Source organism: Rattus norvegicus, chromosome 15, assembly GCF_036323735.1.
Source record: "Rattus norvegicus strain BN/NHsdMcwi chromosome 15, GRCr8, whole genome shotgun sequence".
Lineage (NCBI taxonomy): Eukaryota > Metazoa > Chordata > Mammalia > Rodentia > Muridae > Rattus > Rattus norvegicus.
In genome coordinates this window covers 105,895,198-105,913,406 of record NC_086033.1, presented here as the reverse complement: position 1 = coordinate 105,913,406, position 18,209 = coordinate 105,895,198, and the positions used below count along the sequence as shown (strand labels likewise).

The 18,209-nt window shown below is 43.4% G+C and overlaps 1 protein-coding gene, 1 long non-coding RNA gene and 1 other non-coding gene across 9 annotated transcripts in view; 2 read left to right on the top strand and 1 right to left on the bottom strand.

The window, feature by feature from the left end:
• The window catches only part of LOC120097095 (uncharacterized), an 87,708-nt gene that overhangs the window by 45,773 nt on the left and 23,726 nt on the right, over positions 1 to 18,209 (top strand). For 2 of the 6 annotated variants that reach the window (XR_010058240.1, XR_010058242.1), the window contains exon 1: positions 1,346 to 16,746. The exons of the other annotated variants lie outside the window; for them this stretch is intronic. This is a non-coding gene — a long non-coding RNA (uncharacterized LOC120097095). Of the gene's footprint in view, positions 1 to 1,345; positions 16,747 to 18,209 lie in introns of those variants that run through there. 6 annotated transcript variants of the gene reach the window in all.
• Clybl (citramalyl-CoA lyase) overlaps positions 1,060 to 18,209 on the bottom strand; it is a 222,065-nt gene continuing 204,915 nt past the window's right edge. For both annotated transcript variants that reach the window (XM_063274361.1, NM_001100685.1), the window contains one exon: positions 1,060 to 1,347. In XM_063274361.1, coding sequence (XP_063130431.1) covers positions 1,252 to 1,347 — 96 coding nt within the window. In that variant the 3' untranslated portion in view covers positions 1,060 to 1,251. The remainder of the gene's footprint in view (positions 1,348 to 18,209) is intronic.
• On the top strand, positions 15,609 to 15,712 carry LOC120097198 (U6 spliceosomal RNA). Its single transcript, XR_005494436.1, has one exon. It is a non-coding gene; the product is annotated as a U6 spliceosomal RNA (small nuclear RNA).

Here is an 18,209-nt window from a genome sequence, read left to right as displayed (position 1 = left end):
GTCTAAGAGGAGCGGCCACGCTGCTGAGTAGGTCATGAAAAGGTTGGTGTGGAGTTTTTAACTTCCCATTCTGCTAATTTCTTAAAGAACAGTGGTTCAGATTCTCCGCACAAAAGCTCATGATTTAATGAGGAAGAGAAACAAAATCTCTGCTTGTTGGTGTTTCAAACTTCATTGGCGTCCTCTGGCACGCACAAGTTGATCCTCGGAGGCTTCAATACCCTTTCGCCTTCAGTATGAGAGTAGAGGCTGAATAGGGAACAATGGCTGTTTGTTATGTTTGTTTATCCTTCCTACAAGCTGGGTTAACCTCTTCAAAACAGCTTCACTAAGCCCGTTAACCACACCACCCATATGACCCACAGTCTCATCTCTAATGGGATGCAAATCTTGCAGGGGGCCATATGCACCAGCCCCATGGCTTTGTGTCTTCCGGACGATACAAGTTTATGGCTGAGAGTCCCATCCTAGCCCTACGTTTACGGGGTGGGGGGTGGGGGGGGGTGGAAATGGCCTCCGTGGTGAACAGTTAAGCAAGAAGACAAAGGGGGAGAATGGACGGTCTTGTTTCGCCTGCATTGATTTTTTTTTAATTGTCAGTAACTGTTGACCCCGGGTATTCACCCAAGATGAGAGCTTTCGGGATCACCATATGGATGGAGCCTTTGGGGGACAATGGCTTCTCCAGAAATCAGTTCTGAAAAAGTTGATTCTTTAGAAGCTTTTACAAGCCAATATAATACCTAAAACGACCTTTTTAATGTCATTCTGTTGTTTTATCTGATAATTCATAAAACTGCTGAAACCTCCATTTTGATATTATTCTTAAAAAAAAAAAAGCCCAGCCTTAAATTTATCTGTGGTATCCTCTGTGCAAATGAACAGTATCGGAAATATTTCCTAATAAAGGAAGAATGAGGAACATTCCAGAACACATCAGAATATGTTTCGCCAAGGACTTAACTTCTTCCCACCTATATTTCCTCCCATGTCTATCTCCCTGTGAAATAATAAACCGGTATTTATAACACATTAATAGACAATAGTAAAACCATGAGCTTAGATTCCAAGGGAAGAACGTTTATTTTTAGAATATCGGGTCAGTAAGATGCAAGGGGAGGGGGCGTTGTGACTAACGTGAGATGAGGTCCCGATCCGGCGTGCTAGCAAGCTGCCCTGGGTACTGTGGTTTGTCTTTAAGAAACCCACGGTATCCATTCAGCCCGCCTGAGAAGGGCTTCATTTAACAGATCATTTTTCCTTGATGGATGTGGCAAGCGTAACAATGTTCTGGGCCTGCTTCAGTAATGGCATGTCGATCATACTTCCTTGGAAAGTAAAGGCTCCCTGGAAAACAGAATACAAACTTCCTGAAAGAATGCTCGCAAATTATAGGCTTCCCTTCTGGTGCACACTCTCATGCCACAGGAACATTTTAGATCCCACCTGAGTTATGCTGACTTTCCTGCCCAACTTTTGAGAAAAATCAGAGTAAATTGCAGGGGAAAGATTTCTTTTTATCCTCCTACAGAGGCGGGGAGGGGAAAAAAATCCTTCAGCTTTTTAACAGAGAAGAGAGAGAGAGGAGAGAGGGAGGGAGAGAGAGAGAGAGAGACCATAGCAAACACAAAACATGGTAAACTGTTCATTTCACCCTTGAAAAATCAAATGGAAACAAGTGTGAGGAAAAACTTAAATACTTCTTTACTTCATTTGAGATATTGTGTGGGATTCTGAGGCAGTAAAATGCTGTCGGGTGACTACCCTGTTTTGAAAAGTGCATTATCAGGTTAGTAACAAATGCTTCCTTCTTGCCAGACATAGTGAAGGTGTTACTCCAGGGTAATGAGAAAATAGGAGCAGAAAGAACATGCTGCTGGGACATCCAAGCCAAGGACAAAGAAGCCATTCTTTGTTGACCAAACTGGGAGGCGTCTCTGCCTCCCCAACCCTTCTGTGCCCCATTTTACAGATTCTCTATTTCTTAAGCCTTCCTCAAACACTCGTTAAGACTGGCATATGATGTGGATCCCATTCTGGGTTAGGACACTGGAGTCCATGGTAATGATCTTTCAGAGTAACATGACTGGGAAGGGTTAGAGTTATGGGTAACACCGAGTCTCCCAGCTTCGAGCCTTCCCTGGAATTGAGAGGGGAAATTGGACTGACAGAAGGTAACAGGCCCCCATCCCAAATTAATGCTGAGTTATTTGTGTTCTTGTTTTTGTTTCTGTTCCTCTATAACGTAGGCTACTCTTCAAGGCAATCCTCCGGCTTCAGTCTTCCAAGTGCTGGAGTTACAGGTGTGAGCCACCATAACTAGTCCCATGCACCTCCAATCTCTTTATTGTTTTTGAGACAGAGTCTCATGTTGATCCACCCTGGAACTTGCTATGTAGACCAGGCTGGCTTTGAAGTCATAGAACTCTGCCTGCCTCTGCCTCCTGAGAGCTGGGATTAAAGGCTGTGCCATCTTCCTATGGTTTTCCAATAGGTTTTTAAAATATATGTTATTTTTGAAGGGCTGGAGATGAAACTTAGACCTTTCTCGGCCATGGCTCTGTCACTGAGCCACACCTCAGGCCACGGCTAATCACTTCTTGCTCCTTCATTGTACGTTGTCAAGGATGCGGCCCTGAGAGAAAGAACAGGTAGGTAGGTGCTTCTTGGAGATCTGGAGGAGGCTGAGCCACCCTAGCCCTTGATGGTTCATTTATATAGAGCACAGCTCACTTACCATCACATAGTTAAAGGACAGCTTGTCGATGGTCACTACTGTACTTACATAGGACTTGAGGTGGGTGTTCTGGGAGCTACCACAAGTGCTATGGAATAGGCATAGATAGCACACTCACGGGAAGAAATCAACAAAATGCCATGGCAGAGAATCCTTGATGATGTGCTCAGATTTTATCTCTAGATAAGGTAGATTTAAAAGCATATATAACCAGAGTTTTTCCTAGGAACACCTGATCCTTTTCGAATGATGAATCCAACCCCTAGGCACACCTGTGTGACCTAAAGTCCTGTATTTGGGTCACTTCCTGTGGTCCCCTCTCTTTTCATATCCTTCAATTGGCCCATTCCATATAGCCTAGAGCTAATTTGGGCCATCTAGGATCATGATGAATTTTAAGAATCTGGGTGGGGAGGTTCCCCAAGTTAGCATTCCGTGGAGATCAGGGGGTGAATCCCATGCTGTTTTACAAGGCAATCTTCTAGTTTTCCCTCTGGAATGAGTGAGGAGTTGCAAAGGCCTCTTGGTTACCGGCCTACATCCATGGATTATGGCCCCTGTAAAACAGGGCATCTGTCCTTCCAAGGTTTAAGCAATCGGCTATGGAGAGAAAGTCAGTGTAGATGCACCATGAGGTTTTAAAAAACAAACCAACAACAAAAACCCACAAAGAACAAACACCACCCCTTCCCCCAAAAAACCACCACCCACAAAGTTGATAAGCCCTGGGTGATCTGTCTGGGTTCAGGCTTTGTCTCCTGAAGCTGTGTGGACTTCCACAAGCAAATCAGAGATGAGAACTACTCCCAGCTGCTTTTTAAGACCTGGACAGAACATTTCTTTGTGTGTGTGTGTGTGGGGGGGGGCAGATAGAGCTTGATTTTCTTAAATGTGGAAAACAAGATTTATCGTTGCTGTTCTGTTTCCTTCCCCCCCCCCCAAGATTTATTTATTTATTATATACACTATAGCTGTCTTTAGACACACCAGACGAGGGCATTGGATCACATTACGGATGGTCGTGAGCCACCATGTGGTAGCTGGGATTTGAACTCAGGACCTCTGGAAGAGCAGCCAGTGCTCTTAACCACTGAGCCATCTCTCCAGCCTGCTGTTCTGTTTCCTTATCTCTGTAAATTGAGACCTCAGCGTTCAGAATTAGAGGATCTGGCATAAATATCCACGTCTTCATACATCAACTCATAACATGCCTTCTGTTTCTCTTACTGTATAGATTTATCTGGAAACGCAAACAGTCTGGTGGTCAAGACTAGTTCTTAAGAACGTAACTTGTCGAGAAGCTGCCTGGAGTCTGGAGGATAGTTTGCAGATGCTGGAGGAGTTTTTGTTTTACTGGCTGATGCTTTTTTTTTTTTTCTTTTCTTTTTTTTTTTTTTTTTTTTGGAGAACTGACATTCCATCTCAAAAAATGCCAGGAACTGCCTGAAGATTTGGGTTATACTTTTAAGATGCCTTTAAGGAGCTGGAGGGTCTGTGCAATGCTTAAGAGCTGCTCCTGCTAAGGACAGTTCGATTTCCAGTACCCACATCGGGGTTCATAACTGTTTGTCACTCTAGTTCCAGGGGATCTGGAGATTCTGTATGTGCCAAGATGCACATATATACACGGAGGCAAATATGTGCCAAGATGCACATATATACACGGAGGCAAATATGTGCCAAGATGCACATATATATACGGAGGCAAATATGTGCCAAGATGCACATATATACACGGAGGATATACACGGAGGCAAACGCTCAGACACATAAAAGCAATCCTTTTAGAGTTCCTTTAAACAGTACCGCCCTTGTAACCAAATACTTGGAGAACCACGTTGACAGTAACAGCTACAATGTTTTGAACAGTTACTAACGAGTGCATGGCTGGAACTTTATATACATTGTTTCATGTATATTGCCCACAACCACACATAGGTATAGATGCTATCATTCACCCCATGAAAAATCTGTCTAGGAGGCTGAGAAAGAGGCTGTCAATAAAGTGTTTGTTTCATAAGCAGGTCTTGAGCACAGTCTCCAAGACTCGGGTCAAAGGCTAACACGTGTACTTTTGCAATCCAGTGATGGGGAAGCAGAGATGGAAGGGTCCTTGGGCAGGCTGGCCAGCGAGGCTAGCTGAATTGGTTCACTGTATTCCAGGATCAGGGAGATACTCTGTCTCAAAAACAAAGGTGGTCAGCAAGCGAGGAAACCTGCCAGTGATCTCTGGCCTTCATGTGCAGCTGCACAAAAGCACAAAAGTCTTTTTCATTTCAGTAGAAAACATGCACTCTAAAAATGGGTGTCTGGTGCTGGAGAGATGACTCAGTGGTTAAGAGCACTGACTGCACTTCTTAGAGGTCCTAAGTTCAATTCTCAGCAACCACATGGTGGCTCACAACCATCTAAAATAAAATCTGATGCCTTCTTCTGGTGTGGCTGAAGACAGCTATAGTGTACTCATATATGTAGCCATTACCAACACCCACTGTACTGTGCAATAAAGCTCCAGACTGTTCTATGTTGCAAAACCTAAACTGTATCAAGCAAGCAACTCCCCTTTGTCCCTGCTATCCTGCTTCTGCCACACCGCCATTTTCCCTTCTGTTCCTATGACCTTATCCATTTTCATCCTATAACTTACAAACCTGGAGCAAGTCCATTCCTCAGCTCATCAGGGTATAATGGGAAAAAAACGCTTGTGTTTCTCTGTCTCTGTCTCTGTGTGTGTGTGTGTGTGTGTGTGTGTGTGTGTGTGTGTGTGTGTGTATTTGAAGACAGGGTTTCTCCATGTAGCCATAGCTATCCTAGAACTCGCTCTGTAGACCACGCTGGCCTCAAACTCACAGAGATCCACCTGTTTCTGCCTTGTGAGTGCTGGGTGTAAATGCATGTGCTACCACCACCTAGCTCCATGTTTGTTTTCTAAAGATTTATCTTTATTTATATTACATATATATGTGTGCATCTGTGTGTGGGTATGTGCATGGGACTACTGGTGCTTGTGGAGTCCAGAAGACAGTGTTGGATCCTTTGAAGCTAGAGTTATAGGTGTTTGTGAACTGTATGATGTGGGTGCTGGGGAACCAGAACTCAGGTTTTCTAGAACAACAGTAGTACATACGCTTAACCACTAAGCCACCTCTCTATTCTCAAACATGTTCATCTGATTCAAATCCCGTGTGCTCTTAAAAGCTTTTGGATTAAAAATGTGCTGAGCATGTCTTGTGGTTAGCTGAATCAGACTCCAATACAAATAACTAGTCTCATTCAGCTGTGTTATTTGTGTTGGAAGGGAGTGTGTTAAATTGCAGATTCCAAGTTCAGTCCAACAGAGTTAGAGGCAAGAAAGCCTGAAGGCTGGCCAGAAATCGCCTCACAATTCCACTGCACACTTAAGTCTATGACCTTGTGCTTTCGCTGCTCTGAGTAGAAGTTGAAGGCCAAGTTACAAGTATATACTTACAACTCGTAAGACCACTGGGGCCTCTTCGATCTCTTGCAGAGTGTCCCCACAGTGCTTAGTAATGGACATTTCTTAGTCTAGTCGTCATTCACTGGTCATCATCCACTGAATAGAGCAGACTGTGCCAGGCCTTTGGGAACCACTTAAGAGAGGAGGGGAAGACTCCACCCCTGGACTTTAAGATCTTCCAGTTGTGAGAGCAGTAAGGAAGAAGAGCGGCAGCTGCCTCAGGACAGAGGAGATCTGTGACTGTATTGGCTTTTCCCGGTCAGCATCTTCCTTACCACATGCTAACCTCCATAGATATGAGGCTGTGCGCTCAGCACACACTACACACATTCCACAGTGCACACCTCCATAGATATGAGGCTGTGTGCTCAGCACACACTACATACACTCTATGACAGTTGCCCCAGGGCTCAAGCCCTATAAGTTTTCATTCTACAGCGACCAATTGTGTCGTTTGTCATTGAAGATCCCTGGTCAGTGCATGGGCACTGCTTGTTGTCTATAGGTCTGGGACTCAGACTCCTGGAAGTGAGGCACAACATATTGGGGCTCCTGTCATCTGTATGGGGGAAGAGGGAGACACTGACGCAGGCTTTAGATTTTGGGACACTAAACTCATTCCTGGTGATGATAGGCACATAGGGTTGACCACATAGCTTAATTGTGAAGCACTAACCCCGCATACCAGAGACCCTGGGTTTGATCACCAGCACCACAAAACCATGATTCAGAATGGCCCTGAAGTAACATGCTCCTAGAGCCTTTTCAGAAGAATGTTTTTTAGGGAAAGTAGTGATGGGAGCCATGGGTGACATGGGAAGAATGGCCACAGCTATAGGAAAGTCACGGTTTCTGGCATTTAGAACCTGAAGTTGTTTGTTTTTCCTTCTCTAGAGCACCAAAAGGCCAGTTTTCCAGAAGCTGACACTACTACAAATTCTTCTTCATCTCATTACCAGGGTGGAACTCAGGTCTCCCACATTCAAGGCGAGTCCTCTGATAGGGAGCTGCACACCCAGCTCAAGTGGATACTATCCCTTGTTTGAGGGTATTCACCGGAACCTGCAGATGGGGGTGGTGCCGTGTGCAGAGAGCTCTGCCTCAGTACCTGCTTCTTAAGGTCACACAGACTCCAACATGACACTGGCCCTTTTGCTCAGACAATTGTTTCCAGTGAATTTCTAGTACTTTTGTTTAAAAATATTTTTACATTTGGGGGGTTTACGTGGCACACGCATGGCAGTCAGAGGACGCCTTGGAACCAGTGTTCTCTTTGACCCCTGTGGGTCCCAAGGCTCATACTCAGGCCATCAGGCTCAGAAGGAATGTGTTTACTCACTGGGTATCTTGCTGCCTATGTTGTTGTCAGTGTTGGTCACTGAGTGTCAGGTTTCCAGGTCAGATTTTGGCTTTGAGTAGGCCTGAGGTCAACCTTGGGAGTCTCCCTAAACTGCTTTCCACCTGAGTTTTTGAGACGGCCTGGAGTGTGGTGAATCAGCCTGGTGATCCGTACCGCCTCAGCCCTAGCAATAAAGTTGTGCCACATACCCACCTTTTGGTAACTGCCTACCCAACACTCCCTCCCCTTTCTTTCCCATCTTTCAGCCATTTCACTGGCAGAATTCTTGGACAATTTGGTTGTGGTGTTCACTTTAGCATAGGAGTTTGGGTGCTGTGGCTCTTTTGCTGCTAAGTAGGGAATCTCATTAAGAGGGGGTCCCCCGCCGCGGTCTGACTACTACATTTGAAGTAGGTGCATTTGTGTGCTTAAGTCTTTGACTGCCCTGGGACTCACTGAGCCAAGCATCACTTCCCTAGTAGGGACTCTACAACGTGGCCCCCACCTCAGCACCTCTGTTCTCATTCCGAGGTGATTTCCTGTACCTGACAAACTCCTGATGCTTCAAAGTGTCTAAAGATGACGTCCCAGTGGAGTTATTTATTCAACTTCCTTGGTCATCACCTGTCCTTCCCTGTAGAACTGCTGCAGTGGGTCTTGTCTGTCCTCCTTGTCTGTCATCACTGGCTTCTGGCTGTCCTTTTCACTAGATTGGGAGCCTCTTGAGGGTTAGGTCACTTACCTAGTACCTGGGACTTCTCAAACCATGCACCTAGACGATGCCCCCTGCAGACAATGACAAGAGACACTGAAGAATGCCTGAAGGTTATGAGTCCATGGTAGAATATTGGCCTAGCTTGTAAAGGCTAGAACATTGAGGGATAGAAAGGAAAGAGGGGAGGGAGGGGAAGAGGGCAGATTCGGGGAGCAACAGGGGTTTAATGGAATAAGGAGAAACTACAGTTTTCCTGGTTATGACTGGGCCTTCATTTTTTTTCTTTCTTTTTGGACCTCAAATGTGATTTTCTGAGTAAGTTTTGCTACTGTACATGATTGGTGGGTCCATAAGTCACTCTGACATATGCAGTAAGGATCCATACCAATTGGTCCTAGGGACCTGGAATCTTGTCATCCACCCTATCAAACTGTGTGAGACCCTGGCTCACAACTCTTTAGATTCTTTACCATTTAATGTGGTTGAAGCCTACAACATGCTTGTATATGTGGGTGTAGTTAGGTGGGAACACAGTGATGTGTCCCTGACCCCATGAAGTATTCAGCTAGTGCAGGAAAATGCATTAAACAATCATCTCTAGTAATGATAAAATACAATGCAAGGCAGGTACGACGTTGGAAGAGCATTCAGCAGGGGGCTCAGTAAAAGCCAGGTGAGGGCAGGAAAAGAGTGACCAGGCAGTTAGTTCCCAGTGGAACTCAGAGCTGGGTGATAATTAGACATTTAATCTGCAAGAATCTTTTCGTACCCTTGATCCTTTCCAGGTTTGGTAACATTTACTGGTGAGTTGACCAATACCCAAGTCTCCAGCAAGATACAATGGCTGACCTCAAAACTGTAATGTGAGCTGAGTTCATGGTAACTAGTGAGAGTGACTTAATCATTCAAGGGAAATCAAGTAAGACATATTTGTGGTATGAGAAGGCATGTTGTAGAGAGAGAAGACAGGGTCAAAAGGGGGCAGTTCAAGCAGGTGAGAGATTGGAGGAACAGGTAGTCTTAGTTTTGTCTTTTTAATTTGTTTCTGTTTTGTCAAGACAGGGTTTCTTTGTGTAGCCCTGGCTGTCCTAGAACTCACTATGTAGGTCAGACTGGCCTTAAAGTCAGAGAGATCTGTCTGCCTCTGCCTCCTGAGCGCTGGGATTGAAGGTGTGTACCACCACACCAAGTTGATTGTATTTTTAAACCTTTACAAAATAGTTTCTGTATTTGAGACAAGGTCTTTCTATATAGATCAGGTTAGCCTGGAGTTTACTATATAGCCCAGGCTGGCCTCAGACTTGGGACAAACTTCTGCTTCAACCTCCTCGTCCCTATTTTCAAAGATAAGTTATCATTGATAGTGTGATGAAGGCATCAGTGTATGCACACACGCATAAAAAACCTTTGTGGAGGTTAGAGACAACTCCTGTAGTTGCTTCTTTCCACCACAGGTCCTGGGGGGTCGCTGGGGTCACCAGCTTCCACGGCAAGTGTGTCTCTCCATTGAGGCCTCATTTCAGCTTTAGAGATCAAAACGAAACCTAAGCTTCTGGGTCAGTTCACCATCTTAAGAAACATGTGACAAGGAGAAAAGAATAGGCCTAGAATCTAAGCCTTTCCTCCAACTCTCAACTCCTGCTCCTAGTTGGTGAACCCAATGTGTGACTAAGGAGGATAGCACCTGCCTGAGGCCATCAGAAAAAGTTGAACATTTAATGTACATTTATTTTACACACTATATATTTACATTTTAATTTTAAAGACTAGTTTATCTGTACTGTTATTTCAGAGATATTATTAAGAGAAAGCTGAAAATAATAAAAATAAATGCCAAGTGCTATGTCAAAACGCAAATTTGGGAAAATGTGAACTGTGCCATGTTGGGATTGAGTTTTTCACTCATAATCCTTAAGTACTGTAGCAGAAAACCAAAATGTAACAATACTGTAGCAGAAACACCAAAATGTAACAATACTGTAGCAGAAACACCAAAATGTAACAATACTGTAGCAGAAACACCAAAATGTAACAATACTGTAGCAGAAACACCAAAATGTAGCAATGCAATACCCGAGTGACATCTTAAGTTGTTAAAAGAACCACAATAGTTTGCTAAAAGGAATATAAGAAGGGGACATTTGATACTCAAGTACCCCTTTGTTTTGTGACATATGTTTTAAAAATCATCATGCAGCCAGGTGTGGTGTGTGACTTAAATTCTAGTATTGGAGAGGCAGAGGCATTCAGATTTCTGTGAGTTTGAGGTTAGCATGGTCTACAGAGAAGACAGAGTTCCAGGACAGCCTTGGTTACACAGGGAAACCCAGTTTCAAAACACCATTAAAAAAAAAAAAAGTAAAATGGTATTTACTGGAGGCATAGGAAGTAAAAGAGCATGACCTGTTTTTTGTTTTAACATTTCAATTTATGGTGATAATTTGATAGATATTTAATAGTATTTTAAATTTTAATCCAGCAATCATTTACTTCCATCGTCAGGTAATTTTCAGATACTAATATACCTCAAGGGACCCACATGGACCACAAAGCACATTCCACCTGGCCTTTGACAAGCAAGCCATTACATGATCATAAGCATGTAACAGATCTGAAGAGAGTGACCTGTACACCTGACTGGAAATGGGGGGGAACCTGGGTGATGGCAACCTGTTAGGTCTTCAGCTCCTGCCTCAAAGCCAAGCTCAGAGAGGCTGTGAGAGTTCAGTTTCCACAATTTTTCTAAGTTAAAGTTTAGAGGAAGCCCTTCTAGCCTTCCACTCCTTCCTTATACCTTCCTAAGCTCCAGGGCTTTTAGAACCCATAGCACAGAGCCATTGGTGTGGAACAGAACACAAGCTTTTGTGTGGTTGCTATTCAGCTCTAGTCAGGCCTGGCCTGAGAGGTTACTGGGAACCATGTGTGCTAGAGTTCCACTGGGGCAGTAGTTCTCAATCTGTGGGTTGAGACCCCTTTGGTGGTTCACATAGCAGGTAACCTGCATATCAGATATTTACATTATGATTCATGATAGCAGCAAAATTACAGTTATGAAGTAGCTACAAAATAATTGTATGGTTGGGGGTCCCCACAACATGAGGAACTGTGTTAAAGGGTCACAGCATCAGGACAGGTAAGAGACACTGTCCTAGGGGTTGTCCTCCACAAGTGCAGGTATCTTTCCAGACTCCATTCCTCATCTCTAAGACGATCAAACCTGCCCACAAGGTTTGAAAGATTAAAGAAAGCATGTAATGGCCCTATAGGCTCTCTGTCAATGAGAACTGTTACTCTTATCACCCCTGCCCCCACAATTCACCTCTGCAGTGACATGTCTACCACCACCAAAATACAAGTATCGTTACTCCAATTGTTACTGTACCACGAGGGTCACGGTCACCAAGATTATGGCCATCCCATAGCTAGTCATGCTGCTACTGATATTGTTAGCCAAATACATCTTTACAAAAACATTTTACAATTTATTTGGGGGTGCGGGGCATGAGACTACCACAGTGCACACGGGGAGGTAGGTTACAATTTTCAGAGATCAGTTCTCTCCATCTTCTGTGTGTATCGTAGGGAACTGAACTCAGCTTGTCAAGCTTGGAGGCAAGGACCTTTACCCCCTGAGCTGTCTGTCTCCCTGGCATGGCCAACGAGAGAATGGCAATGGAGAACACAAATCTAACTGGGTTAGATTTCAGAGTGGCTTTAACCTTTTGAGAGGCATTAGCATTGATAATAGCAGTAAAGGTAGATACATACTGAACTCCCTGTCTCCCCTAAACCTCCACAGGTTGTAAACACAATTGTCTTTTTAAGAAACTAGATTTAAGGCCTCAGTGGTTAAGAGTACTGGCTGCTTTTCCAGAGGTCATGGGTTCAACTCACAGCACCCACAGGGCAGCTCACAACTGTCTATAACTGTCCCTTCTTCTGGTGTGCAGACATAATGCAGACAAAATAACCATACACATAAAACAAATAAATAAGAATTTAAAAAAAGAAAAGAAACTAGATTCGGGAGTGCTATCTGACAAAGACAAATAGGTTTTCAATAATTTAGAAAGGTAGAGAAAATGCTCACTAAATGTCCAGAATCAGAACAAATGGTCAGAAGTGTCTACAAAAACTGGGTGAATTTGCAGAATGTGAAAAGGGAGAAGTCAGAGGATAAGGAAGGGATAGTGCTCACAATTAATTTTGTAAAGAGGAAGCATAAAATTACTTAGCTCTCACTCTATCCAACAAATGAAAGACACGTACGTGTCATTCTCAGTAAGATTAACTCACAGCTTTGGAGGACACCAGGCTGGAAATGTTGACTCAAATGAACAGGAGAGCTGAGGTGAACCTCTGAGATCCTCTTGATCTGTGACCAGTCTGTGCAGATAGAGGTCTCAGTGGACCAGAGCCATCTTTACAAAGTGTAAGGGAGACTCAATTTCTGTTTAAAAAGCTGTCCTCTGAGCCTCTGATAGGCAGGTAACGAGAGTTACCTCAAAAATACTCAGGAGAATGACCCAACAGGAGAGAGGCCTTTGTTCCAAATACTTTGGATCAGGAAAATCAGGCAACACAAAAAGCTATTTACTAAGGGTTTCTCTGAGTTTCTAAATTTGCTGGGGAATTCAATCTTGTGGTTATAGTTCCTTAGTTGTTGTTTTTTTTCCTCAAAGTAGCTTTACTAAATGATTTGCACACCACAAAATTCACCCATTGTCAGTGCATAATTTGCTAGTGTTTCAGCAACTACATAGTGGCTATTCCATTTCTGCCTGATTCTCCTTCCCCCTTCTGTGTTTTTCTGGTGCAGGGATAGAGTACAGGGTCTCTCACACTATGTCCTCAGCATATGTGATTAAATGCATTAATATTTTTATTTAGTTTAGTACTTCATTTGAGCTGGAGAGATAACTCATTTGACAGAAAGCCTATCTAGTAAACAGGAAACCTGGGTTCAGTCCTTAGTACCACATAAAACTAGGGCTGCTGGTAAACTCCTGAAATCCCAGCCTGGAGCTGGAGGCGAGGACCAGAAATCATCCTGGGTACTGACTGAGTAGCCATCTAATCAACCAAACAGTATTCCCTGTCAAACATAAGCTGCAGTTGCTGATGGAAAGCCCAACAGTAAATGCCATTTTACCCCAATGTCTAGTCAATCAAGAGGCCTTCTGGGGCAGGGTGGATGGACAAGGTCAGGACAGAACTAGGAATGAAGGGGTTGAAGCACGTGGGATGCGATGGCAGGGAAGTGGGGGGTGAACACCCAGAGGCTGTTCCTTCTTTCCTTGTTATTTTTTGTTCAAGATCAGATGTGTGCCTGTGTATACATCTGATCTACCCCTATTCAGATTTGATTAGAATGGAAATGCTTTTAAAAAAAGATCTTATCTGGCGGCTGAGGAGATGGCTCAGTGGGTGAAGTCTTTCTGCACTCCCATAAAGAACTGAATTCCATGCATGTAAAAAGCTGGGTGCCATAGGCAGTGGTACATGTCTGCACCACAAGTGCTGGGAAAATGGAGCTGGGAGGACCCAGAGTTCTGCTGGTCAGCTAGTCTAGCTCGTCTAGCTCCAGTGAAAGAACATGTCTCAAAAGTAAGGTAGACGGGGAGAGAGGCAGACGTCCCATACTGATCCCTCACTTTACCTGCGTACACGACAGCATGCACACCAGCACAAGGCCCAAACACAGACGCACGTCACACTCACAAACACAAAGTTAAAAAAGAATCCTATACAGTCTGTTATTTGTGTATTTACTGTTATCCAGAAGAAACCGTACTTGTACTATTTTATTTAAGAATGGCAGTCACGGTTTTGTAACGACCCTGCATGTGAGTGATTTCCAAACCCTTTCTGGGGTTTTAGGTCTGACAACGAGACTTCTGGGATTTACCCAGCAACAAGAATAATATTTTTTTTTAATTTTTTTTAGATGTAGGAGAAATGTAAAGCTATTTCGTTATACTACCTTTAAGAGTAGGTTTTGAAGCATCACAGTAAAGATGAAGCCAATAATTTAAAAAGTTACCAAACCTATGACTTATTTTTTTAAATAATGAAAATATAAACAAAAACAAACCAAACAAAAAATTCTCTTCTCCCTTAATACTAGACTCACTATTTGCCTCTAAAAACAACACAGTTATGAGCGGTAGGGAAAGCTCACAAACCATGCTTTAAATGCGTTTCTCTCTCATTCCTTTTTTTAAATTGCAATTTGGTGTGTATCACAAATCTGTCACAAAGTCTTCATTGGAGCCCTCGGATTTCCTAACGGCTGGGCTTTTCTCCGAGCTGATATAGCATACAGCAATGAAAACTCTGAACGAACAGGGACACAAAGAGGAAAAGGCAATTACCCGGAATCTCAGAAGTAGATCTCTGCCCAATCTTTCATTTTCACCCGGATTCACCGGGTGCTACTGGGTTGCTGCTGTTCAGAAATAGATGGGAAAGGCTGTGTGGGTGGTGGGATGGGTGGCTGGGCGTGAACGGGGACACACCGTCATCGCTTAGTGGCTCAACTCCGTTGACAAAGACAACAACCAAATCTTTAGATGGTTTGTTTGATCTCTGTGAAAGAGTGGCAGTGGGCTTTCTGGCGCTTGAGCGAGTGGGAAAAATATTTTTGGCTGCGGAGATTTTTCTCCAGAGTTTTCTCGGGGAGCCTTCGAGAGAGCCATCTGGATCCAGCAGTGTTTCTTTTTGTAAAGCTCCTCCGCACTTGGAAGCATAGGGGAAAGGTGCGGAGCTGGGAGCACACCTAAGAGAACCCGCTTGCCTCCTGTATTTGGAAGGGGCGACTTAGTACAGCTGGCAGTACGAGAGGAAAAGGAAAAGGAACCAACTCCTTTACGCGTTAATAAGAGATCGCTTGTAATTGATGTTCCCCGCATAGGAAGTGTTTATTAATGTCAGCTCATTAGTCCACACTATGCCCCTTCATGAGTGAAACAGGAATGTTCCAGTTACGTGATACTTATCACGGTAACGTCACTACTGACCTTGTCTTGACCTTTATCACTGTTAATGGGACCTAGATCTTGAACGAACACCCCCCCCCCCCAGAGTTCAGTCAGCTTGCGAAGCTGTAATGAATGAAAACTGCTAAAAATGTTCAAACAAAATCCTTCCAAATCCACATGAAGCACTCAGGGCAATGATGGGATTAAAAAGAGATTGCCTGGAAAACGAAGTCAAACTCAGGTTTGTAGCCAGATACAGCAGAAACCTCATCATAAATGATATGTACATATCTGCTATCCCGTCATACCCTTCACACTGGAACGAAGTGGTAACTCTTAGGTTAAGATTTCCTGTGACTGTGCTTCCTTGAGCAGCACATATGCTGACATTGGAAAGATACCGAGATTAGCTTTGCCCTTCTGCAAAGATGGCATGCAAGTTCACGAAGAATTCCATGTTTAGACATGTTGGGAGAAAAAAGATTTTCTTCCATTAGTGATCATTTCTAGAAAGCAACAAGCTATTACTCGAGCTGTTACCGTCTAACAAGCGATGAAGGGGGGGGAGGAACCTTAGCAGTAACATCATAATTCAGACGTGAAAAGTACACAGGGTCAAATATGCTTTTATATAATATATTAATACATATTTTACAGGTACTAAGTTCTGTGTAATTACAGTTTCTGTTGATCCCAACAGTAACTAATGACTTGAGAAGTTCCCACTGTAATTATCTGGTTTTTACATTATGTAAAATTCTTAGTGGATTAACAAAAAAAAAAAAAAAGGAAAGGAAAGGAAAACAAGAAAGCTATATTCCTTCACTAAGCAAACACTAAATCCAGTTCTGAAATGGAGAATTTCTAGATATTATAAACTCTTCATGATGAACAGAAAAAGATATATAAATGATAAATGGGTTCATTTAAAAAATAATTTATACTTTTAAAGCAGATCATGTGAAAATGATTTATCCCAGCTAACGTATTTTACCAAGTGCAGTGGAAGAATTAGTGATTTGCAGACTGTATCTCAGAATACAGTTTTGCTAGGAGGAGGAGAGGATCTGTCTGGTTAGTAATGTTGGTTAAAATTATAAATATGTTGCTTCCTGGGAATTAAAACAGGAATAGGACTTATGCTGAATAACCTTTTGGTAACAGACTTTAATAAGAGAAACCAAGCTAAATTTCCAAACCTCAGCCTGCTGCTTTCATTCTTATTAAAAGGGGATGGTGTGCCAGGTAAAACTGGTTATCTCTGGTACTTTTGAGTACCACTACCTGTCAAATGGCCATTGACTAGGTGAGTTATATCATTGTTCTTCTAGGGCAAATTGTTTTTCACATGTACTCATCCTAAGTGCATCAGACTTAATTTCCATGGAACTGCTAAGAGAAAAGACCACTGAATGATCAAAGTCTGAGCCCCCACAACTCACCTGCTCCTGATATAAGCCTTCCTGCAGCTGTCATTTAGAGAGACGGGAAGAAAAGGTAGGCCCTTTCTCTATTGCCACTATCAGAAAACGTAAATGACCCGGTGTTAACTGCCAGCTCTGGCCACACTTCGGTCTCCAAGCAGAAAGGGTATAATTGAAGACGGGGGTGGGAGAAAAGCAAGACTACAACATAGTGCCTTCTTGGGCTGTTTCTACTTAAAGGAATTAATTAAATGAAATTTTCATCAGAGGAGAGGGACAGGGCCTCGGGGAAACTCATGAGCACCTCGCCAGGGTGCTAGCCACCCATTGTCCATCCTTGAGAGTCATCTGTGCTTTGGACAAAATATCCGGGAGTTCGTATTTTTCATAAATGGTACTCAGTTGAACTAAGGCAGATGAAATGTTTATTGGAAGTATGTTATACTTCCTACCACCGAGAGCTTATTTATAGGAGATCTCTGCCAAAATAACCCATACACTATTTAAGCCACACGAGCCCCTCAAGACCCAAGGCACCTACCTGCAGTCCCAATGTTTGAGGCCAGACAGTTTATAGGCACAGTGAAAGAATCATGCTAACTGGATAAAATAACCATATGTCCCCACCGGAGGCTCCATTACTTGAGTCATTTAAGCCTCGCTGGACAAAAAGCACCAGGGCCATTTGCTGTTGGAATCAAACCTCCACAAAGTGGACAGGAAAGAAATGACCTAATAGGTAATGCCGTCTTCTGTGTCAGGAAAAGCTGGCCCGCCACACTGTTGTGAAAGCTTACGCCCCAATTATACCCCAACAACAAGAGGGGCACTTCTTATTCGGAGAATGAAAAGGGGAAAAAGCCCAGATTTAACATTTATATCACCATTATCAAAGGCCTGGGCAGTTTTCCTAGGAATAATATTTTCAAGATACAATGGAAAAAAATGTGTTGGGGTAGGGGGTAGAGGGGCTTGTAGTCTTTATTCAGGAACTTAAGAGGAAGGAAGGCAGTGTTTCTGGTCTGATTTTTGTTTGGGAGGTGTTGAAATTGGGGGTAACCTCTTCCATCTGCTCACAAGGCCAGGTATTTACCTTCAGTATGTTTCAGTGTGAAGCCTTGTGCTTCTTTCCACACTGGATCTGTCTGCCATCTCGGGGGAGCACACACCGCCTCAGTTTACTGCCTTGATGTGTTCATTGCTTGCACAGTCAGCTGGTATAAGGCAGAATTGAGGGAAAGGATACATTTTGTGTGTGTGTATGTGTGTGTGTGTCTTGTGGGTGTGTGTATGTGGGTGTATGCATGTATATGTGTCTGTATGTATGTGTGTATGGTGTGGTGTGTGTGTATGTGTGTATATGTGTAAGTGTGTATATATGTAAGTGTATGTGTGTGTGTATGTGGGTGTATGTGTATATATGTAAGTGTGTGTGTGTATGTGGGTGTATGTGTATATGTGTAAGTGTGTGTGTGGTATGTTGTGTGTGTATGTGTGTGTGTTTCAGAATACATACAGGTGTGTGGGAAGGAAATG